At 40.0% G+C, this 26,176-nt stretch overlaps 1 protein-coding gene and 1 long non-coding RNA gene across 2 annotated transcripts in view; one reads left to right on the top strand and one right to left on the bottom strand.

Moving 5' to 3' along the window:
* Positions 1-7,383, top strand: part of LOC122969929 (ankyrin repeat and MYND domain-containing protein 2-like) — a 28,380-nt gene extending 20,997 nt beyond the window's left edge. Inside the window, exons 8-10 of the mRNA XM_044335967.1 lie at positions 1,473-1,601; positions 1,688-1,811; positions 7,113-7,383. Coding sequence (XP_044191902.1) covers positions 1,473-1,601; positions 1,688-1,811; positions 7,113-7,267 — 408 coding nt within the window. The 3' untranslated portion in view covers positions 7,268-7,383. The remainder of the gene's footprint in view (positions 1-1,472; positions 1,602-1,687; positions 1,812-7,112) is intronic.
* LOC122969930 lies at positions 1,326-26,176 on the bottom strand. The gene is made up of 4 exons (XR_006399119.1): positions 26,164-26,176; positions 21,050-21,054; positions 17,996-18,000; positions 1,326-1,392 (listed from the first exon to the last, which is right to left on the bottom strand). It is a non-coding gene; the product is annotated as an uncharacterized LOC122969930 (long non-coding RNA).

Below are 26,176 nucleotides of genomic sequence, written 5' to 3'. Positions count from 1 at the left end.
TGGTCTAGTTGGGAGTGCTTGCTGAGGTAGGGCCTGTTTGACAGCATCAGATGGATGGTAGACAGCAGCAGGGTGACCCACACTTGGTTGAGTAACATTGCAAGAATCAGTTGGAGGGGGACCCATTACAGGAGGAATCTGCTGTACTTGAGATACAAGTAAAGTGCTGGGACCTGGGTCTAATTCAGCAGACAGGGCTTGTGTTGATGAGTGGGGGGCAGCTGTCTTTAGTGTATCAGCTGGTAGGTTTAAAGGTGGCTGCCTGGTGTTCGTAAAGCTTGTGGTGTTATACTGCAGTCCCTGAGGTGTGGAATGCTGTGGGTATCCCACTGCTCTCTGGGTATTGTGCTGCACTGTCAAATCACTTTGTTTGTCATACTCAAGTTTGGAAGGAGCGGGTCTCACGTCTTAGTCCTTCAGGAAGGCAGTAATAAGGGAAGCTCTCTCCACTTCCATTTCTTTCTCTTTCAGATGATATTGCATCAATAACTGTTTAGTAATTGATTCTCTAGTCTGATGTGCTGCACGAGCCTCCTCATCTAACTGACATCTTTGTCTTGTTCCCTGAGAATATCTATCTTCCCATGTTTTTGCATCCAACAGTTGACACCATTCCTCTGCCAGACTTTCCTCTATAATCTGACGTTGCATTTATGCCAGCTCCATGCACTTTAATCTCTCCTCCAACATCGCTGTTTAAAGGTCGATTAGTCCTGCCATAGTAGAGCATCCTGATACAGAGTGTGCACTAATCTGGGTCCTTGGTTTACTGTGTTGGGAAGCTGAGACATATGACCGTTGAGAAGGTTAGCGTTTCCCTGTGATTGCACAGTCCCCAGGCACGTCGGCTTCTGCTACTGCTGTTGGGTGATAGGTCTGAGTCGCCGGTTTAGGTCGATATCCAACTTCATAAACATTAAAGTAGGCTGGTGGATGTCTCTCCTGCTGAGTTCTTGGGTGCACTGACATGTCAGCAATATCATTATGCTCCAATTCCATGTTGTCCTCAAGGTGACTATTGATCCGGTTCGAAGGACCATTTGTTAGAGATGGTATCTCTGGGATGCTGGCTTGATAGCTCCTTAAGGACAGGGCTTCGATCAGAGACTAGGGCACGGAGAGTTCAATCCAAATAAATTTTAATGATCAGTCATTACGTAAATACAGGGAATGGATGAGCAGGCATTAGTTTGGGTTTAGATGTGGATTAGAGTTTATATGTGTGTGTTTATTTGTGCATGAACGCACACAACAGAAATCCACTACTGCTCACCCTTGTCTTAAGGAAGAATGACAACTACAGCAAGTACGCTAGGAACAAACTCAGAAAACTCACTATTGGAAAGGGGGCCTGAAAACAGTTATAATAATAGAAACAGAAACCAGTAGACTCTCTACATAGAGAGTAATCACTTTGTTTTTAATCACTGTTGTTGATATAACTTTAGTACATCATTGCATCTTGTTGCCAGGGCAATGACCCAACAGCGTTCTCAGTGTTGACCCAGGCCCTGACAGGCCAGATGGCATTTGTGGACGCTGACTACTGTGCTACATGTGGGGAGAGGGGAGCAGACAAGAGATGCTCTCTTTGTAAAGCAGTAAGTCTTTTTGTAATTTAATCATGTCATCAAAAATCTCCATGTTGAATTGCCTCCAGGTAATGCTACTTTGTTTTGCTTTGAAGGTGATTTACTGCAGCTTGACCTGCCAAAAGCTTCACTGGTTCACCCATAAAAGGATGTGCAGGTCCCTGCAGGGGCAGGATGCCAATCAGGAGAGGGACACTCCAAGGCTGAAAGAGCTGAAAGGTCCTCATCTTTTATCTGTGCTCTACAGTTGTTTTATGTACCATACACCTGTGGGTAAAAAGTGTGTTCTGGAGATATACAGTATGGTATATGGATGCCCAAGGTTACTCCCTTTTCTCTCTCAAGTACCCATCAAGTACATGGCAGACTGCCAGAGCCAACTTCATTATATTTAGCTTAAATCCCCAGAAACAGTTTCAATTATTTGATTGAACACAAAGATATTTCAAAATATGTACCAAATGAGGATAATATCAACTGAAATAATAATAAAGGTATTAAAATTGGATTTTGTTACAGGGCCCCTCTACAAAAAGACCCTCAAGATAAGGTAAAAATTCTGAAGCTGCTATATGATTATGGTGCTTCCTAATGTTAGTTATGCATTTAAATGGAGACCTTACTTCAATATAGCCAATCAAATCTTTGCATAAAGCAGTAATGTCAGTGTTCTATCACAAGCAGAGCAGACGATTACACCGAGCATGATAGCATCCTGCTACATGATACAAGAGCCACAGACTCTGAACAACAACCCACATTAGCTTTCCTACTAAAGTCTCCCTCCTATCAAACACACATCTTGTCCTGCACCTTAGCTTGTTGACACAACTACACACAACTACAGAAGTTTGTGTATTTTGTCTCTCATATCTTATATATTAGAACAGTCCAGGCTTGTTCCCCTTACATGACATGTTTCTTTCCCTCTCATCCTCCTCATTCTCATCTTCCATGTGAATAGGTTTTGAACAATGTTGATCATTTCTTCACTTTTCATTTAGGTCAGACCCACCAAATAGAAAAATAAGTGGGGGTTTGTGGACCACACAGAATCATTTGTCATTTAATGGCTACAAACAACTTAGAGTATAATGTTAATAGATATATTTATACATAGATTAATTTCTTTCACTTTAATGGTCTCATTATAATCACTTCCAGACAGCAGACAGTCCATATAAAAACTAGGAAAATTATTAGGGGTGCGCAAAAAATCGATTCACATAAGAATCGCGATTCTATCTCTGCCGATTCAGAATCGATTCAGAAATTCCAAGAATCATTCACATTTTTAAGTCTTGCCACAACGCTGTTTTCCATTTATTCCTAACATGAATTAGCTCGCTAAATCCCATAGATGGCGCAATGATGCCGCCCCGGACCCAAATCCGGGGGCAAGAAGGAAGTGATGTGTGTGTCATGCAGAGGCCGCGAGCAATGGAGTACCTGACAGAAAAACAAATATAACCTGGTCCAACGGCTAGAAGGCGATCATTTGGATATATTTTGGATTTTCTTATCTCGAAGGGAAGAAGGAGCTTAATGCCATTATCAGGCGCTGCAACGCTTTTCCGTAGGTTTGTGCCATTGTGGGCTTATTTTTTTTTTGTAACCGCTGTGAAACAGTCAGAAAATAACGTTTTATTGATCTGATTCACCAGCTTCCTCACTAACGTTACCAGCGCTCCCTCTCCTCATTCACTCTGTAGCTCGCTCGACCACTGCGTAGTCTCCTTGAAGCTTATGACAAACTGCCAAAAACGAGCCAACAAGATGCAGCAGCGAAACAAGCGTTTAAACAGCTGTTTTGTATTTTGAAACAGTCAATAAAATCCAGTAAATAGCGAAGCTGCCCGCTTCATTACTTTGTATTCATGTAGTAAATATACAAATGTCAATTAGATGGTAATCTGAGAAATTAAGAAAAAGAAACAAAATTGGTTAGCCTATAATAATCACTCACTAATAGTGATCAATTTTCTTGTATGCACTTTGCAGCTAAATGTAGCAGGCAGCTATTGTTTGATTTTGTGAATTGAAGGAGGAATTTAAGTTATTTTAGGTTTTACACTTAGCAGTTTATCTTTGCATTCATTTTTATTTTTGTATTAAGTATTCATTTTACCCTTTGTCTCATGGCCGCTTTGGTTTCCTATTGACGAAGTGGACTAAAGGAACATAAATCTTACTCAGGTTGAGATTGAGTAGCAAATGTTTACATTTGATTCAGTGTGATCTTTTTTATTTGAGACCTATAAAAGTATCTACTGCAGTCAAATGGAGAGAGTAACTCAAAACATCAATCTAGAATCAAATCTATGAACATATTGAATTGAGTGCTGATTCTGAATTGCAAAACGATTGTGAATCGAATCATGACCCCAAGAAATCGAATCGAATCAAATCGTGAGATTTCCTGAATCCTGCTCCCCTAAAAATTATGGTTACAAGGCTCAATATGGATCTGAAAAAAGTTACATCTAAACCATCTAAACCAAGGAGACATGGGGTGTTTTTCTGACAGGTCCATATCCACAAATGTAGAAAACAAGATGAATATAGTTAAACAGTATCCATCAGACTAACAGTAAGTAGGCCTGTTTATAGTATCCTCAACAACATGTCCAAGCATACATAATGAGCTTTTAAAACAGGTCCATATCCATAAATGCTAAATGCAAAATGAACATGGCAGAACAGTACTTATCAGACCAACAGTAAATTGACCTGTTCATGATACAATCTAAAACAATTCCAAGCAGACACAAGGTGCTTATAGCGGGTCCATTTACATATTTCAATTAAATGAGAAAAGATAATGTTTATTATACAGATAGAAATCTTAGTCATAGAGTCTTTGGTGCTTGGACTCGACAAGGACATCATCCCTGGGCAGCCATGAGATAGATCCCCCATGGAGTCCAGACACTGGTGGTAATGGTAGATAACTTTGGATGAGGCTGATAGCTGATCCTGTGGATACTGGGTGGAGATGGGGAGATGGAGGGGCACGCATAACAGCAGCATGCCAGACTAAAGTAGAGAAAGAGAGACATATTTAAAAAGACAGCAACAAATGATGTACTAACAATAAACATGAGTCGCCGTGGTATTGGGTAGAAGTGATCCGCTGGTGACGGCTGAAACTCAAACTATATGCCTGTGCATTGACAGCTAGGAAATGATAGAGGATGCGTGAGAAATGAGAATGACAGGGAGGTATGAGAAATAAAATTACGCCTGGCATGCAAAAGATAGTCTTCCTGACTGAACTTTTGCTAAGCTTCATTTGTTAAAGGAGAAAACAGTAAAACAGTATCCGAACTAACAATAAGTAGGGGTGTTTGAATCATAAAACAGATCTGTAGTCTTTACATTTTCACATTACATTACTGACATTACATGCTTCAATCAGGTGATTTACTAATATAGAGCTAACATAAATATCAGACTTCTGTCATTTTGAGCCTGTTTGAGTCAGAGAGAGAAATTACACTGCCTTGATTTTGCTATTTTAACATAGTTAAGTTCATAAGTAGTGCAATCCTGAGAAACTCATGCAACACTCATGCAACTTGTCATGGATCAACGTGCCCTTGTTTTGATGGCATTCATATTTGAATTTATGATTATTAGGATAGCCCCTTGAGATGTAGCATCTCATTTTCAAGGGGGTCCTAAAAACAAAAAATACAAAATATAACACATACATACAAAAACATCATTACATATCATACACTACAAATATATAGATATAGACAGCTCGCTTTCTCGCTGTAAATTCAAATATGAGAAAAGCTAGACTCACAAGCATAAGTATATCCAAACACTGTCAGTATTAGCAAGGCCACTTTCCTTATTGTGGGGTACTGATATTGGCTAACATGGTTAGACCACAAGTCCACTGCACCCTCAGACTGCAAGTGCTGTATTAAAGCAAAGGAAGACTGCACATCAACCAAATCCATCTGACAGATGCTCTCATCAATACAAGACATTACCTCTTTTGTTTTTATATGGAAATCTGCCTCAGATTTGATGGAAAATGGGTCACGAGCAAACTGCAATACCTCAATGGGAATGCTGAAACCTTGGAATCTTTCAGTAAAGTTCTCAATTTTCTCATAATGTCTGTCATGATGAGAGTTATGTGTGCCCCAGGTGCTGTGCTCATGAATGCATGGAGTTGAGGAAAGTGCAGCAATTTTGTTGCCATGAGGTCTTTTGTGAAAATCGTTAGCTTTGTCTTGTAGGCTCAAAGCCTCTCAACCAAATCAGTGATAGACTTTTCATTCAAAACGTTCAAGTGTCCAAAATGTCACACAGAAACTAGACTTCTTCCATAAACTGTTCATCCAACATGCACTCCAAGAGGTTTGTTGCCCATTTGTGTTTACACATGCGAAGGAAAGACACAATCTTATGGTGGAGTTCACAGAAAGAGTCCAGAGCCTTTCCTTTGCTGAGCCATCTGACCTTATTATGGACGAGTAAGTCAGTGTGTTTGGCAATGTATCTGCAAGCAGCAGATGGAAAAGGCGATGTTGTAAGCTGGAGGTTGACCGAATGAAATTCACAATGTTCATGACAGTGTCCATGGTGTTTTTCAGATCACCTCTAAGCTTTGCACACAACACAGACTGATGAATGATACAGTGTAAAAACTGCATATGTGGGGCTATGGCTGATAGCCTCACCACCAGCCCTTGCCTTCTATCAATCATAGCTGGAGCACCATCAGTAACCAACAGGCAAACTTTTTGTAAATCCATTTCACGCTTGTTAAAAAACAAGACAGTCTTTTCTCCCTTGTTCTGTGCAAAAGAGACCAAGGGCCACTTGACTCCACTGAGAAGATGCTAGCAGTCCCTGTACTTTCCTTCTCCATTCCTCTGAGCCCTCAGAAAAACTGGCAGAAAACCAGCTATGATTTGACTTGAAGTGCCTCTTCACATTGTATTCTTTCATCACAGCAATGCATTTGTTGCACAATAAACACATTTACTTCATATTACTTGTTGCAGCTGGCATAGTAAATAAATAATTGTCAGTCGATTCGCTCTAGAATTGGCAATTTTCACAATCAACTTTATGTCACTTTAGCTTTGAGAGAGACATTTTGAAGCTTCTTGTTAGCTTAGCTAACATGAGTTTCTCGGTGGCCTGCCTGCCCAGAATGCAATGTGAGGGTTGACTGAGCAAATGGCAGGTGCTCTGCAGGTGTAATCCTGTTGCAGTCAATCACAGCACTGCTTTAAAAAGACATAACCAATACCATACAAGCAGCCTCTTGCGGGCCATAGAAAAAATCAAAAGGGCTATATCCGGCCCAAGAGCCGCTTGTTGAGTGGGCTTGATGTAGGTGTTGCCCCATGCAGCAAAATGTAATCCACCTCAGCAGTAGGATAGTAGTCCTAACACAGTGCTGCATGTCAGACCACTGTGTTATTTACAGTATAGTGTGCCCTCTTGTGTCAAATACAAGTAATTAACCTGTGTATCTAACCTCCCTATTAGATGATGAGAGTGACCTGGTGATGGAGACAGCCAACTTCCTGCAGGAGCTGTGTCTGCGGGCAGAGGAGAAGGTGGCTGCTGCTGGAGGCTGCCCTGCAGAGCTGCTGGCCTGTCCATCCACCTCTGTTGACGGACCGTCCTACACCCAGGACTGAGGCAGGACAACCAACTGGGGTCCAGAATGACAGTGAGTCATCTCTTTTTGTGAATTATCACAGAAGTTATGTGTGAAGAGATATGATTGAACAGAAACCATGACTGAATTGTACTTCCTGTTTGTACATTCCATACCAAGCCATGTAGTAGATAATCAGTGATAAGCCTGATAAGTGTATAAGAGGCATAAAATGAAGTCTAATGTGGGTGTTACAGTTTTTTCTGGCTGGAGTAATCACTCACTGCTGCTGTCCAAACTCGTCCCTACAACTTTATCACAAAAATATTCAGTGTGGCATCTCATATATTAAGGACATAAACTTCCTCTGTCTCCTTTGTCTCCTTGTATAACTTTATGTGTAAAATTATATTTTCACCATATTCCATCAGTTTTTTTTAGTAGGATACCTCATAAAGTTAGCAGTAAATTTGCATGTAGACCCAAGGAAAGATTGGACATAGGTCAAAAGAAGTGGTTCATATGATTAAGTACAGATTAACAACTCTGTGTGCCTTTTAGCTGACAGAATAAGAGAAAAACCCTTGCATGTTTGGCACAGTGTGGGTGCTGGAGAGCTGGCTATGTGGCGCTATGATGTAGAATTGTTAAAAAGAGGTGAGAACCCCCCCTTCTTTGGACCCAGGAGTTAATGTGCCAATTATGAAATGCAACATCCCCAGTTTGCATCTGGCCTGGGACCTATGTTGTATGTCGTTTTCTATCTCTGTCCCCCCTGATTTCCTGTCATATATTTACTGTTGCAATATAGTAAATACATAAAATGCCAATAATTAAAAGAGAGGCTAGAATTTTGTTCAAACATACTACTGTCTTATTTCAGGTCTTCTTATCAGACCAACTTTATTGATCGATATTGGATGATTCAGCAAAACCCCAGATTTTGTTCAGCAACAATTTTTTTTTTACATCTTAAGTTCGACAATAACTGCACATGGCAACTACAGTATGGTTAAGGTTAGGGAAAGATTGTGATTACTGCTAATAAAAAGGTAAATGTTAAATGCCGCCCATCCACCATCCCAACGTCCACTCCCTTAAAGACAGAGTTCACATATTTTGCAAATCTGTCATAAAACAGTCAGTTGCCCAATCAAACACTGAAAAATGTTTTGCTTGCTGTAATCATCCCTTTTCATTATACTGCCAATTAAGAGATCTCTTCCAAATGTGCTTCCAATTTAAGTGATGGGGGACATTATCCACAGTCCTCATAAAGTCCAACATGCATTACAAAGTTGATTTGAAGTTAATTATGAGGCTTCAGCAGTCTTAGTTTATCAAATAAAGTTCCAGTCTTTTAGTACAAAAGTTCCTCTTACTGGACTTTCTCCCCAGCAGCTCAACATGGAAACACTGGGTACATCTCAAGTCTCTTAATTTATGTTTCCTCGCTCCTCGCTCCTCGCCTGAACGGGAAGTTGTTCCTGATGCGCCATTTTGACAGGCGTCCCAAGTCTCTTATTCTGCTCCGTGGAGCGAGGAGCAAGGAACGAGGAGGGATCTCTGAGGACCGAGGAGCGAGGATATCAGTTATTGATTGGACACTGCAGTTGATCAGACTGATCTGATACATCACTGCAGTTTCATACCGAAGTGGAGACAGATTACAATTGTTATTTCCTCCATTAAACTGTTTCTTGCTGACAGACAGACTCTTCCTGACTTTAATTTTATCCATAATAACAGTTAAACACATCTATATTTTACATCATTTGTCATCATTTCCATTCAGTCACATGTGAGGCTGAAAATTCCGGAGCGTCGGTTTGATATGAGTGACATCATCTCCATTTGCCCTGAAACATTTAGCCAAATACATATTTTCCAGTGTTCAGAAGACACCCGGGTCATATTCTGGGTCATTGAATGATGAATTCACTATCAGGATTATCAAAAGATACAGATGCAAATAATCAATAAATAGTATAAACGCATTCTGTGAGTAGAAATGGTTCCTGTGCGTCTGAGCAGGACACAGTATAAATGCAGAATGCAGGTTTTGGTGTTTGTTAAACAGGTAACAGGCTGCAGAGAGGAAACAGCTGCTCTAGCGGTGATAACTGTGAACCTTTATTAGTATTAGCACAGTGCACATGTGTGCAGACACAAACTCCATCAGAAGTTTCTACAGTTATTAAAGCCGACTTACAGCTAATCCAGCTGTGATCAGCTGTCGCCGTCATCAGAAACGGACGTCACTACACATGACGCTTCAGAGGAGAGGAGGTCTCATGTCTCTTAAAACAAATTTCCTTGTTTCCTCTCTCCTCGCTTGATTTCCTTGCAGACATAACGTACTACACAATATCAAAGACAATGAAGAGCTGTATGTAACACAATACAAGATGCAGGAATTAGAGATTACTTTAGGGGTTACATATAGTCTTACCCAGATACATTTTGCCCTATTGATTAACTCAGAAAGGGTAAAAACTTAAGCAACAGTATAAAGAACAACTTCATTATGAGTCCCATAATAAAGTTGTTCTTCATACTACAAGTTCAATTCAATCAATTCAGTTTTATTTATATAACACCAAATCACAACAAAAGTCATCTCAGGGCACTTTTCACATAGAGCAGGTCTAGGTCATACTCTTTAGTTTACAGAGACCCAACAATTCCCCCATGAGCAAGCACTTGGCAACAGCTGTAAGGAAAAACTCCCCTTTAATGGAGAAAAAGCTCAAGCAGAACCCGGTGGGCAGCCATCTGCTTTGACAAGTGTTGCTGGAATTTTGACCCCTTCAAACTTTCCTTCTCCATGCACCTTAGAAGTAGGTAAAGTTGTGCCAGAAATCCCTACTCTCCTAATGATTAACTCATATTAGTTACTGATAAACTGGAATATATTTTAACACAGAGAGAGGACTGTGGATCTTGTCCCCCAACACTTACATTGAAAGCGCATTAGGAAGGGATCTTTTAATGGTCAGTATGAACAGGAGGAATTATTACAGCAAGCAAAACCTGTTTCTTTTTGGGCACCTGACTGTACTGAAAAATTGTGAACCTATCTTTTAACTCTGTGCATCGTTAAATAAAGGGCACACTCCTTCCTGCATTGGCACTGAACATTGGTGTGAGGTGCAGAATCATCCAGTATGGACACAATTCCTTGAATACTAGGATGATTCAGACATAAATGTGTGCATCTCCTGCAGTGAATCAAGTTAGTAATGGATCATGGAAGTAATTATCAACTTACAATCATATGGTGGCATTTTCACCACTGAATTGCCATAGTGATAGCATTCTCTCTACTAGTCAGAATGAATGATTTTGGTAATGTTGTTATAGAGTGAGCTGCACCACACAGCTGCCCAAGGCCAATCACAAATCTACAGTTTTATGTGAACTGTGCCCATGTGACCTCAGGGCCAATAACAGGGGGAGGTTTCTGATTTGTAGGTTAGGACCAAGGACAATAAAGGTCAAGCAAGATTTATCATGATCTTAATGTTTACAATTTGTGAGTGCCATTTGCAGTCCAGTACATATCCAGTGATGTAGCAGTAAATAACATGGTCGATTCGATACACCATGACCTCCAGTCAGACCAAACTTTCCATTGTGCTTTATTTATTAGCAATATTTTCATAGATTGTACATCACTTTGATTCTATGTGCAAAATGTATAGATATATGTCAGGTTGTAAACTACAGTGTTGTTTTTATGTGGGTTATACCTACTGCACACTACATCCCTGCAGGAAGTATAAATAACTTTGCTTTCTTGTGCTTGGAATACAAAGCCATATATATCAAAGAAACCAAACATTTCAGTTCTGTATTTAGGATCAGACACAGCTTTGTACAAATACAGTCATGAACTACAAACTGAGAATGATTGTATTTATGAAAAATACTTGACTGTTTTCTGAACTAAACTACAAAAATGCAGCTGCATCGTGATGGCAGTATTTCATCATCTGAACTTAGCTGTGTTCTTTGTGTGGTCTTGGTAAGGCTGTATTTTATAAAGTGATGTGCATTTTATCTTTTTAGATGTTTTGTTGTTGTTGTTGTATTGTTGTTAAACTACCCATGTCTATCAGTCTAACTAAATGAAGAATTGAAGAATGTAATGTTACTCCTGTAGTTGTTTAACCTGGCAAAAACTGATGCTTGGTTACTGGGCCCACCATCTGCCTTATCTTTGGACATTAATAAAGTTTGCTTACATAAGAGGCACTGAGTGAAGTCATTTTTACAATTGTTTTGACAAATATACAACGTACGTTTTACTGTGATGCATACAGATACACAAAACAAACACAATATTCAAACTGCTTTGGCATTTGCTCCCTTTTACCAATAATAGTATTGCAGTCATAAACTACCAAAACTATAAAAGTCATAAACCCAGCAGGCTGCCCCTTGAAGCTAGTGTCCTCATTTGGAATAGATCATGAAGGAGTGTTTTTATTCCTCATCAGTTATCAAAAAGCTTTGAGGGAAAGTATTTTGGAATGGTAGAAATTTTATGCTTTTTGACAACTGATCCAAATCATTAACCTGAAATGTGCTAGAACCCATCTGCTTTAAACTTAGACTGATACCTTACTTTATTTCTATTTTATTACTTTACTTACCATCTTACTTTAATTGAAAATATATATGCATATAGAGAACAAGTTGCAAATAAACTGAAAGGCTAAGACTAGAAAAATATCAGTAACAGAAGTGTTAAACTTCACTTGCTAAAAATCTAGTGTTTATGTTTCTTAACTCACCTTTTTTTACTTTAATCTATCAGTATATTGTCATATGCCGTGATCACTGCAAGTAACATTAAATTATGAAGTTACATATTTAAAGTTTTCCTCCTTAAAGGACACGTTCACAATTTTCCAGGTCTGTCTTAAAACAACAGTCAGGTTGAACTCTGTTTCTTGCCGGTTTTTCTTGTCATAATCATTCCACCTGTTCATTCCGGTCATTAAAAGATTCCTTCATAATGCACTTACAATGTAAGTGAAGGAGCCAAAATCCACAGTCCTCCTTCTGTGCAAAAATGTATTTAAATGTATTTTTAGTATTTATGAAGGTTTCTCCTAATGGTCAGTATGAACAGGAGGAATGATTATGGCATGGAAATCATGTTTCAATGTTCATCTGGGCTCCTGACTGTTGTTTTAAGACAGACTTGAAAAATTGTGAGCCCATCCATTAACCTTCTAGACTCTTACATTAATCCACTTACAACACTAGATGGCAGCTTTTCCCTTCACTCATATTTAGACTGAATTTCAGGTTTAGGTTTAGTGTACTTCATTAGCAACATCAAGATTGATGCTAATTGGTAAAATTGAAAACCTTGTCCACCAAAACCTTTTTCACAGGATGAAAAAAATATTATGTACCTTAAGTCCTATTTAGTTTTCTAATTGTTAATCATTGTTAATTGAGATACACTGGCCACCTCATTAGGTACAGTTGTGCAATCTAATGCAATCCAATGCAACAGCTTTGCCATAAATTCTACATTTATGAGGAAGCTTGTACATTTTCAGTTTTTGTTGATGTTGTCAGAAAGGTTATAATTCTAATTTGTTTATTATTGAGGTTTTTATTGGGTGGTTGTGGTGTACTGGAGTGCATTATATTGAAAAGTGTTTCTAATATTTTGCCCCCTTTAATATATGTTAATGGAGACTAAATATTAGGGACACTTTTCAATATAAGGCACTCCAGTACACCACCACCACCTACTACAACTTCAATAATAAACATTATCACCTTTCTGACAATGTCAACGAACACTGAAAATATATAAGCTTTGTAAATGCAGAATTTATGGCAGAGCTGTTGTATTGGATTACATCAGATTGCACAGCTGTAACTAATGAAGTGGCCGGTGAGTGTAAGTTTTAAAACATTCCATCAAGAAGGTGTCTCTCAACTTTTGCTTGTCTTTACTTAACGTTTAGTGCATCAAATAAACAGTTTAGAGATAAACACAGCTTTAATACAGATTTTGAAAGTGATAACAAAAGCATGAAGACAAATATTGAAAGTGATAACAAAAGCATTACCAGGGTAAAAAAGAGACTTCCCCTCAGCCTCTGTTTCTCACACATGATGAACATCCTTCAGTTATGCATTGGATTTGTATAGAGTTCTGTCTTCCTGAGTGCATTGTTCTCCCATTTTCCACAGCCCTGCTCTCATGGGAGCACACTGACCCCTGTCACTATGGGTGCTTCATAATGTTCATAGGCACAAGCAGCAAGCATGGCTGCTGTGCTGTCATGCTGCTTGTCAATAGTCATAACTCAAACCCTGTCCTCCCATTTCCACTCCATTATCCTCTCTCCCCTCATCTGTATGTCACACTTACTCTGGACTGCAGTGAAGCATAAAAGCTTGATCTCAAATTTCCGGTTTCTGAGATGTAAAAATTAGCAAATGCTGTGTCGGATCAAATAACTTTTATAGTCTTCTTTCAAGCCCCCCAGCCTCCCCTCATCCATACCTCCACTTTGATGATGTGATGTGACAAGCACAGCTTTTTGGGGTAATTGGAGATCATTTTGAGAGCAAAGGGGGAAAAAAACACTCTTTGCCTTTGTGTAACAATAATGGCATGAGCTAGACAGTTTTGGAGTGGATTTATTTTCAGTGATATCAAAGGGGAGACAAGGAGAGTTGGAGTATAGTTATTGTCAGAGAGCCCTGGGAAAGGCTTGTAAGAGGACACCTTGGGTCTTAGGGGCAAAGTTTCGGCAGGATGAAGGTGGAGAGAAGGCTTTGTCTGGCTACTGTGTGATCTGGATAATGAACATACACATACATCATGATGATGAGCTCATCCACGCAGCTTACTTCAGATGGGGCTCAATGAGGAAAAACTTCATTTTCATTCCAAAACCCTGATCCAAAACAGCAAACAGTATTAAGACTTGCCCCTCAATCCTACTATCAGCTGGCTCCTGCACTCCGAACATCACATGTAATACATAAACTGTAGAAACATGTGGGGGAATGTCTTGATTCTCCAATTAGAAAACAGGTGAAGATGAGGTGTAATGTTATCGAGTGTGTGTGTGAGGAAGTGAGGAATGGCATACCTGCATTACTTTTCATGACAGAGATTTAATGTGCAAATATTTTAATACAAGGAGACAAGGTGCCTTGTGCTATATTCTTGCCTTAAAGGGGACATATTATGCTTCCTCTGGTTGTCTGTTATTTATATACTGTTATGACGTTGGATATTTATGGAAAACATGGTTAAAGTTCCAAAATTTTGGGTGAATGTACTATGTATATAGAATTTCTCCCTGCAAGTCAAAAGCCAGGCCTTCAACCTGCTTGAAATGCTTCATTTGTGACTGTTTAATCTACCTTGCAGACGAACTGATGTCGGCCTGTTGCACATGCCCATCTGTCCGTTCCGTGGCCTTGGTCGCTAAGGTTTTTCTATGTGTTCACGTTGTCCACTCTTAGATTTTGCATTGGATTTATGCTCAAACATGCACTGATGTATTTGAGAAGTTGACATTTTGAATAAAGAATGAAAAAATAAGTGGAATCCTACTACTACTATAGTTTGTTTCATGGTTTGCCGATGCAGCCTGGCAAAAGTCTGCTGAGGGGCAGCTTCCGAGAGCTGGCCAATCAGAACCAAGTGGGCTCATTGGGAGGGGGCCTTATAACACTGCATTATATAATAACTATGCAAAATGTTATACATTTTCACATAATTTTGTAATAATCTGCCACATTTTGTAATAAACAGCCTGAATGCAATATGTAATAGATTTTCCCACATTTTGTAATAAATTATTTCATATTGCTGTTATACAATGTTACAATGTTACAATTCATTTAGCAGACTCTTTTATCCAAAGTGACATACATCCGAGATTTGATACAACACAAGCAAGGATCTAGCCAGGAGAGAACAACACAAGTAAGTGCCATAAAGCTAAGTTTGAGTTCAATAGGATGTAGAGCACAAAGGCAATGCATAGAGTGCATAGAATACGTAGGAGGTTTTTTTTTCCTCCAGTCCATCAAATGCGGAGGTGTTTGTGAAAGAGCTGGGTCTTTAGTCTTTTCTTAAAGATTGAGAGGGACTCTGCAGATCGAACACAGTTTGGTACCTCATTCCACCACCGGGGAACTACAGAAGAGAAGGGTCTGGCTAGTGACTGAGGGCCCTGTTGTAGTGGTGGTACCAGGCGCCTTTCAGTGGCAGAGGGTAGTGAGTGGGAGGGAGCGTAGACCTGAATGAGGGAGTTCAGGTAGGTGGGAGGTGTTTTAGTTTGAATTTGATGTGGCCACCAACTGGGAGGCAGTCGAGGGATATGAACATTGGATTGATGTGCTGTTTTCGACTGGCTGAAGACCAACCATACCGCTGCATTCTGGATCATCTGCAGAGGTTTGAATGTACATGAAGGGAGGCCAGCAGGAAGGAGTTGCAGTAATGCCTGACATTTGAAGAGCCTGTACTGGGAGTTGTGCTTCATGCTCAGACAGATAGGGTCTGATCTTCCTGTTGTACAGGGCAAATCGACAAAACCAAGCAATTGAGGCCATGTGAACCTTTGAGGTTAGTTGGTCATCAATCATGACACCCAAGTTTTGGGCAGACTTTGTGTGCATGAGTTGGGTTGATTCGAGTTGGATACTGATCTGTTGTTGTATAGAGGGACTAGCTGGAATGACAAGGAGCTCGGTCTTAGAGAGGTTAAGTTAAAGGTGGTGGTCTTTTATCCACGCCGAGATACTGGTAAGGCATGATGAGATCCGAGCCGAGACTATGTGGTCTTCTGGTGGGAACAATAGAAAGAGCTGGGTATTGTTATGCAATGATATGAGAAACCATGGGAGTGGATGATTGCACCAAGTGAGATGGTGTATATTGAGAATAGAAGGGGACCAAGCACTGACCCTTGAGGAAGCCCTGTGGATAAGCCATGCAGTTTGGATATTTCTCCCCTCCAAGATACTCTAAAAGATCTGCCTTAGAGGTAGGACATGAACCAGCAGAGGTCGGATCCTGAGATACCAAGCTTAGTGAGTGTGGAGAGGAGGATTTAGTGGTTAACCATGTCAAAGGCAGCTGACAAATCTAGCAGCAATAGAGCTGAGGACTGACAGCTTGTGTGGTTAAGTACTAGGAAGTATCACAGCTGAACCTACCCCTTTCAGATTTTCACAGCAAGGCAACAATAGAGGGTGTGACCCGCATCAGCTGACCCACCTATCAAAACTCAGTGAGTGAAACCAGTGTTCTGCTCCAACAAAGCCTGACAACAGCTTAAATCTGAATCAAACCAAAAAACAAAGTTTCAGATACACTTACCAACCAACCGCTATATCCTATGTTCTAGATCCGAGTCTGTTCTTTTTGGAGCTTAGTTCAATCTCTCTTTATAGGCTTTTAGTGAAAAATCCTGCCCCTTTCAGATTTTCGCAGCAAGGCAACAATAGAGGGAGTGACCTGCGTCAGCTGACCCACCTATTGAAACCCAGAGAGTGAAACCAGGAAGTGCTCTGGTCCACAAAGCCTGACAACAGCTTGAATCCGAATCAAAGTCAAAAACAAAGTTTCAAAAACACTTACCAACCAACAGCTATTTCATATGTTCTAGATCAGAGCTTGTTCAGTTTGGAGCTTAGTTCAATCTCTCTTGACAGGCTTTAGTAAAAAATTGTGGTGGTTAGTACAAAATACAGGAATTGTATTTTTTTATGATGAAAATGTAATAAGAAGGTGCATTATGTAATAACAAACCAAAATAGATACCTACATCTGTACACATTATATTTTTAACAATTAAACTTTCTGCCTACAGATAACTGATACCCCCTACCGGCGTGGATAAGGCACCGACAGACAGCTGTCCTCTACCTCTGACCGAGGTATCGACCTTAGTTCAAAAATCTACAGACGCACGACCATCCTAGCCTTGCTTAGGGAACCAAATTCAGCCTGGCCTCTATAATCACCAGCTGTCGTTGAACCACTACCAATGGGCCTATTTAGTCAAGTATGTCCTGACAGCCTTGGTCACAACAAAGTTTATTGGTGCAAATAGGTGTTGGAGGTTTGAAAGTACTCCAAGATGGCCTACTAACAGGTCATCTCTGGAGGAGGCCCTCTCTGTCAGTCAAGGGCACTCACCCGGTTTTATAGGGCAGCTTCAGAGCCCTAGCCCTAACAATTTAGCCAATTAGACCCCTAATTATAAAACACTCAACCTAAATTTAGACTGAAATCATACCTTTATCATATGTACAGCAATATATTTAACCTCAGTCACTGAACCTGAACCATTACCACTCTGTTATTCTATAAACGGCACTAATTTTTACCTTTACGAAATTCAATAATTTATTATCTAGACAATTTCAAAACTAATGTCAGTCTATCCCAAGGGGGCGTCTTTTCTTACCTTAAAGGATCACCAGAGGACCTCAGAGACGAGCGTGAGTCAGGAACTTTGGTTGGAGTGTATAAAAATACAAACCAGTGTTATTTGGTTTTAGAAAGAAAGCAATCTAGGAATACAAAAAGTAAAACACAAAAACATAAACAAATATTTAAAAAGCAAAAATTGAAAGATTAAAGAGAGTCTCAAAGAGATCCCTCAAAAGGCCCTAAGGAAAAAAGGTGTCCTGCAAAAAGAAAAAGGAACCGGACTGGACACCACGCCTCTCTTGGCTTTACTTTTTATATCTCTACAACTTCCTCTTATTTGTATCACCACATATCATCTATCTTCAAGACATCTATCAATTTCATGCTGATGTTACATGACTTTACACAAAAAAGTGAGCTTCTCTTTATCTGTCACTTACATCAGAGTACATGGAACTTTTGAACTTCTTCTTATTCACATTTAGAGATTGTAATCAAGGGATGTCTGCAAGGTGCAGAAACACAGCTTCTCCATTGCCTCAGAATATCTGGCAGTTGCCTAAGTTTTTGTGATGTGTGTTTGTGTTTGTTATAGTCATCCTTGAAGGTTCAGCTCTAATTCAGTACATGTTGCACAAATTGTGTAAATTCCTCAGAAATGGTACAAGATATTAAGCTATGTTAATTTATCACCAATTAAAATTAAATAAAATAGTTTAAGTTGGCTTGAATAGAGTTTGTCTCAGCCACATATAGTGGAACTTTCAACAAGCTCAATTAAACTTCCCAAATATTAAATTAGACCAGTGTTATAGTTGACTCTGAGTCTAAATAGTATTGGCATCATGCACCATTTATGTAGGGCATTTAGATTAAATTTGGCTATCAGAAATAATTAATAATTATATTAAGTAATAGGACTTAAATTACATCAAGACCAACCTCAGGGCACCACCCTGGAAGACAGGGAAAAGATAGCCAATTGATTGATTTGGTCTCATTAAATATACTAAGCTACTACTAATAATTAACTTAAGAACTATAACCAAAATTATCATATTAATAGCTAGTAAAGGTTGAAGGCTTGGGAGCTCTTTGGATCACAAGTGGACAGCTCTAAGTATAGGTGTGAATGCACCTAAGATGTATTGAGGACGCACTGAGATCCGATCACCTAGACCACATTTGGAGGTGGTCTGGACCACATGTGGCCACATTCATTTAGCAGTGTAAATGCAATGTGTCCTGGGCCACACTGAAGGACCACCTACTCAACCAACGTTTTGCAGCAGACTAAGCACAGGAATTGAGTTGCTGCCTCTTGGTTCAAAGCTGTGTTCAACTTGTTTGATAACGGGATAAAGAAATGCATCATTTTTTTCCCCTGTTTTTCATGTGAATTAAAAGAACATTGCTCCTTTAATTAACTTGTCTTATAAACCCAGCTCCTTTCCTGATTGTCATGTTTATTTTTAAATCTGGAGACCGCCTTGAAGCCTGTAACTACAGACCAATAAGTATACTGCTTGTACTCTCAAAGGTTGCTGAGAAAGTTGTCATTGAACAACTGACAACATTTCTTAATACAAGCAGTTTTGGTCTACATTGTATGCAATTTGGCTTTGGAGTAAATCATTCCACCGAAACTGCTACCTTGCGTTTAATAGAGCAAATTAAATCAAGACTTGATAAAGGAGGAGTAGTTGGTGCAGTATTTTTAGATCTGTGTAAAGCATTCAACACAGTCAACCATGATGTTTTAATATCGAAACTCTCTAAATTTATCTTCTCATCTAGAGCACTCGCATGGACATCTTCATATTTATCTAATAGGAAACAATGTGTTAAAGTTTGTGATGCACTGTCCAGTAACATGAAGTGCACAATGGGTATTCCACAAGGGTCAGTGTTAGGTCCCCTATTATTTAGCCTATATACTAATGATCTCCCTCAACACTCCCTCCCACTCATTTTTCTTCCTTCAGTGGCCCCACATAGGCCCCAAAGGGGCATGTTTGCTGGGCCCTGTGTGGGCAGCCCACTGTGGGCCTCGTTACCAGTGTGAAATGCGGAGCACATGTGGACCCCACACTATGGGACCCAGGTGGTGCCCCAGTGGGATAGCCCACACTCACAGCCCACAGTCCAAAATGTGGGCTGAGTACCTGAGTTCCTGTCACTATTTGTTAAAAGTTTGGATCTTCTGAATGCCTTTGGATTGTTTTTCTCACCCTAATGGTGGAACATGATTATCTAATCACCATCAGCTGTGCGACTAGGGTGTGGCCTATATAACATACCAGTGCCAGTGTCCTACTATGATTGCTGATCTTGAAGAGGGCCTGAGGGCTGGAATGTCATCCATATAAAAGGGAACTGCATATGGAGCCAGAGTGTGCAACACTTTTTTCCTGCTCTTGCGTCTGCTTCCAGTGATCAGCACCTCACTACAACCCTTGGTGTTTGCTACTTTTCCGTTATATACGAAAGCCTCGGAAACAACCATTTGGACCTTGTGTTTAGATTTTTTGTTTGGTCTTATTCTTTCTGTCAAGTATTTAACATTGTGGTTCTCCATGAACAGAAGGACCAGAAGATAAATGGCGAGATGAATGAATGATGAGATCCACTGATGCCCCTGAGGAGATTGATTTAATATGTACTTATTGTGTTCTAATGTGGTTCTATGTGGTCATTGTTCTGTTTTATAAAAATAAAGTTGTTTTAGCATTTTATTCAGTGTTCAATCCACATGCTCAGTTGTATATTAAATTTTCAAGATGTTTTCTTCATTTTTTCTTTTTTATTCATTTTTTCCTCTAACCTGGCTGAAAATAAATGTAGGTGTTCGAAACATAAACTTAAACAGGGGCAGCCCACTGTGGGCCCTGCTACTGGCGTGAAATGTGGGGCACATGTGGGCTCTATACTTTGGGGCCCAGTGGGGCACATTGCGGGCCCACACACTCAGCCCACACTTTGGGCTGGGTGTGGGCTGTCCCACCGTGGCCAGTGGGGCCCACACTCAGAAGTTGTTATGATGAATTCTGTAGGAGGAGTTCGTTAAAATACAAGACATGGAAATCACAAAAACTGAAAAGTAAATTCAAAATGGCTGACATCTTATTGGGTTTAAGCTATGGGTCTAAGAGACTTTTTTGTTTGCCCTGGCATGAAACGTGTGTGCCGATTTTCATACATGTGGGATTAACGTGCAGCAGGGGCTGCCTCGTTGAAATTTCGTAAGGGGGCGCTATTGAGCCAGTTTGCATCACTGATGGAGTATTGTCATGTAGATGTGTTCATGCATATTGGAGCATTTACATAAAGTTATAGCACTATATCTTTTAATAACTTTTGATCACAAATAGTCTAAATGACACACACTGATTTTGAAGTAGCAGGTACAGCTCATAAAAGTACAGAACATGTAACTTCATGACGCCAGTAGGTGGCTCTATGAGTATGTCTCAATATTGACATATAAATGTATTCAGGATGGGACCCTCATGACACATGAGAAATTTGGGGCAGATTGGACAATGTATATTAGAGTTATAAGGACTTCCTGTTTTATGGTGAAACATTGAAATTCTCCACATCGTAAGGGCATTAAGTCAAAACTCATGATTTTAATAACTAGTCTAGATGACACACAAATTTTGAAGTTAATCTGATGAAATCTGTAGGAGGGGTTAAAAATTAAAATACAACGCGTGCAAATCGCCAAAAATGGTCACTTAATTCAAAATGGCTGACTTTCTGTTGGGTTTACAGTTTTGCTCCAAGAGACGTTTTGTGCATCTGGGCATGATACATGTGAATACTGATTTCTATGCATGTTGGTGAATCATGCCGCAGGGGATACAGTTTAGGGGGCGCTGTTGAGCCATTTTGGGGCTTATTATTATTATTGGAATTCCTTGAATTCCAATAGGGCCTTCCCACTGTCAGTGCTCGGGCCCTAATTAAAGCTGCAAGCAGCGATGATCAGGCCCTCGCACCTTTGTGCATTTCGGGGTGCACCGCAGATGGAGGTCTTTTATTGCAGGCATACAGGCTCCTATCAGACATTGCACGAACGACTTACATAACACTTCCTGTGTGCACTATGTGGCACTACAGAACAACCACTAATTATACAACATGTTGCTGTATATCATGTGTAGACCGTACCATACCATACCATATACATTCTATGTAAATCGGATGATGTTTGTCCAATGAGGTTGACTTCCTGTTGTCAGTAGGTGGCACTAGGACTATCACCCAATATTGACATGTAGAGGTGTTCAGGCCGGGAATCTTATCAAGCATCTGAAATTTGGGGCAGATTGGACAATGTACGTTAGAGTTATAAGGACTTCCTGTTTTATGGCGAAACATCGAAATTCACCACATCACAATGGCAAGGGCATTTAGTCAAAACTCATGATTTTAATAACTTTTGATAACAAACTACTGCTAGGTGCTCAGCCCCTACTAATAATAATTCCTTCAGATGCAAGAGGGCATTCGCACCGCTAGGTGCTCGGGCCCTAATAATTCCTTAAGATACAATGGGGCCTTCACATTGCTTGGTGCCCGTTGGGTCCCTGGCACTTTTGTGCTTGGGCCCTAATAATAATCTTTACAAAAACAATAAGTTCCTCGCACTTTCAGTGCAATTTTCCCCACTTCTGACATGTGTGACCGTTGGGCCCACTTTCATGCTCGGGCCGTAATGACAGTAATATAATTCTCAGTTGAGCGAATGATGCACTGCGGGCTCTGAACGTCATGTTTCGTTGCTGCACTGTACCAAACAGAGATGGATGATTTGAGGATGGACTGGACGATGGAAGTGTAGAACTGAATCAACACTGCTTCAGGCAGGTTGAGCCTCCTCAGCTTCCTCAGGAAGAACATCATCTGTTTGGCCTTTTTGGTTATGCAGCTTATGTTGATGTCCCATTTAAGATCCTTGAAGATGGTGGTGTTGAAGAACTTAAATGACTCCACGGCTGCAGTTGTGGTGCTGTTGATGATGACTGGAGGGAAGGGTTGGGGGGCTCTCCTGAAATCTACTGTCATCTCTACTGTCTTGAGGGCATTTAGCCCCAGGCTGAAATAGCTGCACCTAGATGTTATCTGCACCACTTCCTGTCTGTACACAGACTCATCCCTGCCCTGGATCAGACCAATGACAGTTGTGTCATCTGTTAAATTGAGGAGCTTTACAGAGGAGTTTGTTGAGGCGCAGTCATTCCTATACAGTCAGTAGAGGAGAGGGGACAGCACACAACCCCTTGGTGCTACGGTGCAGATGGTCAAGAGGGATGGAGGTGTGCTTTCCCAGCCTCACACACTGTTTACTGTATGTCAGGAAGTTAGTGAATCACAGACAGAGAGGATCAGGCACAGTAGCTGGGAGAGCTTGGTGTAGAGCAGCTCTGGCACAATTGTATTAAATTCCAAGCTGAAGTCAACGAACAGGATCCTGGCATATGATTCCTGGCTGTACCTCAGAAAAGAAACCATGCATGCCAGGGCTGCTCGATTAATCAGATTTTATTTTCAATTACAATTTTGGCTTCCAACGATTATGAAAACAAGATAATTGAGATAAAACAATTATTGTGCCACAGTGATGCTCTGGTTTTGTCTTGTGTTATAAATCCAGTGCATTGTGTGTCAGAGCAGATGGACAGTGCAGTGAGAGAGACAAACAGGGTAGCCCTTCTCCTCAGAGCATGAATGTGTCTGAATTTAACAGTCAAGTGTTCAGTGGTGGAAACCGACTTATTGAGACAGGATACTTTGTTTTAGTTTCAGTCAGACTTTGGATGCTATTATTTAGATGCTATTATTTAGATACGAGAATTATTTAGATATGAGAATGTTTTGTTCCTTTCATCCAGCTGCTCAGAGCTGCATGTTTTCTGTCTGCAGAAGAGTTTAGGTTACATTACAGTTGCTGGCTTTTTGCCGATATGACCTGTAGCAAAATGTCTAATGGGAAATATTCCAATTGCTAAATAAATAAATAAATTCATTAATAGCATATTAAACTCAAATATGAACTTATACAAAAGTTTGGTTTTGTCTCCGCTGTTGAGACATTGAGAGTGTTTAGTCAGATATAAGCGTGGCATGGGAGTGAAAAGGCGGCTCACACTCCTGCAACAGCCCTGCGCTTTGGCTCAAAAGCAGTTAACACGACTCTGAAAAGTCTTACCGTTTCTCTACACGCCTTACATCCAGCATTGGCACAGTGAGAGTGAAACAAACGAATCGGCCTGGAGCTCCATGGTTAAATAACATGTAATTGATCAGTAGGAGGTTTAACTTTTCCCTGGTTCCAGTGGGAGGTAGGCTTGGGGAGACTGTGGCAGGTGGAGGTGGTGGCAGAGCTACAGCTTCAGGCTATAGCATAACGCAAGGCTATTTGTTTTATTTTATTGTTGTAGCCTGTATGCTCAGCTTGCAAAGTTTGTGAAGAGTTCATTCTGCTGACCAAAATACATTTGTTGGATCAAAGCGTTTGCGTTTATTGTGTTTTACTGCTGTAGGCTATTATACGGCTATTTCAACATATGTCCGGTAGTTGTTCTGTATGGCCGGAATTCTGGAATATTAACAGACATTGGCCGTCAGGTGGAAGATACATCCTACAGATGCATTTATTTTTTTATTTGTTTTGCAGTTTATTTATATTTAAAATTCAAAGAAAACCACTGTTAAAAAGACAAGTTTTTTTTTGAAGTTCAATAAATGCATGATGTTTCCAAAGTTAATGAGTAATCGTGTTAAATAACTGTCATCTCAATATTGACCAAAATAATCATGATTATGATTTTTGTCATAATCGAGCAGCCCTAATGTACACTCGAAAATTTTACCAATATATGCCCTTAACAAGACCTGTGTGTGTGTGTGATGATGCACTCAGGTCCTAAACAAGCCCATCATTAGTGCTTTTAACTGTAATTCAAGAGCTTGTTGGTGCTAATGTAGGTTTCCAGAGGCATGAGATCATCAACAAAGCAACAGGCTATCAAATGCATCGTGACCATTCTTTGTTGCCATCTAATACGTGATGACGAACAAACAGCACAGTTTTTGTCTCTTGTCTGTAGGGGTTGTGTATTACAAAAAAAGACAGCTTCGTGGATAGGAAACCCTATATTCTTCATGTGTGCTGCAATAGACCACCTTAGTTATCATCACTAGTTATTACTGCTGAGCTTCCTTGTAATGATTAGTGATGTAATGGTAGATAAAAAGGTGTAAAATGTATATCTTCTCACAACATTTTCAGAGAACCTAACCTTGGCTCTCTAGATCGCCATAGTATAATTGTCCTAAATAAGTGCATTGTTTGTCCCAGGTGTTCATAAACAAGGAACTACAGTATTCCTATACATGTGTGTCAGTGGCAAAACCTCTGAGATTTTCTGCAAACTGTTTTGGGGGCATTTTAGTAACCAGAAACACCATGGCTGATGGCTGGCAGCCTTACTGCAGACATTTAAAAAATTGACTGGAAGTCCACTTACCAGTTTTTTGTCAAGCTTTGCATCTCACATTCAAGAACCTGGAGAGAAACACACTCTGACTGTGCTAGCTGCTTGTAGTTAATGAGTAGTTAGTTTTGTGTCTCTCAGCAGCTGATTCAGAGTCAAGGTAGGGTCACTTTACGTTTCTATTTAACTAAATTTCTCTGCACTCAGACCTGAAAAAGGACATAATATCACATTTCTAATGCAGGTAATAGAAACTATAAATACTGATCAGGGTGATCACAAATAGTGTGTGACAAGGCTGTCACAGTTTGTAGTGTGGTGGTGTGATAATGTACTAAAAGTGGTGATGAAACACACTAGAATAATAACTTCTCCATGGAGGGTGACCATACCAGTGGTGGTTCTAGAACAATTTGTTGAGCCAGTTGTTTTGTCAGAGGGGCACATTCGACACAGCACAAAAGAGACAAAGACAATGTTCAAGCTTTTCAATTTTTAGTTCAGTATATAAAGTAATAGTGCACAAATATAAACAACATAAAATACCATGATTGGTATTTGTTTCAGTAGCAACATTTGTTTCAGTAACTTACAGTTACAGTTACAATTTTATTAAGTTACAATATTGAAAACAAAATAAAAACACATTCCTGTTAGCTTCAGCTCAAGTCACAGCACATTCTTTGCTTCTTTACTTCTTTATAAGGCTCAATTAACAGTATAAGCTCTACTGTACTAGAGGGTCTCTGCATTCCAGTCTGTATTTTTCTTTTTAGAATTTCACATTACAGTAACTTTATTCTGCGGTTTTTATGATTTTTGCCCAACTCATCAACAAATGCAAAGCCTTTGCCTTCCTAGACTCAATAATTAGCACACCGATTGCTCAATCTCTCATCAGTTATGGTGGACCTGAGGTAAGTTTTCACCAGCTTCAGCACAGAAAAAATGCTGCTTACAAACAGCAGTAGTCACTGGGATTGCAACTACTATTTTGCAGACT

The sequence above is a fragment of the Thunnus albacares genome, chromosome 19, assembly GCF_914725855.1.
Source record: "Thunnus albacares chromosome 19, fThuAlb1.1, whole genome shotgun sequence".
Classification (NCBI taxonomy): Eukaryota; Metazoa; Chordata; class Actinopteri; order Scombriformes; family Scombridae; genus Thunnus; species Thunnus albacares.
Note: the sequence above shows the minus strand (reverse complement) of the source record. Positions and strands in the feature narration are given on the sequence as shown.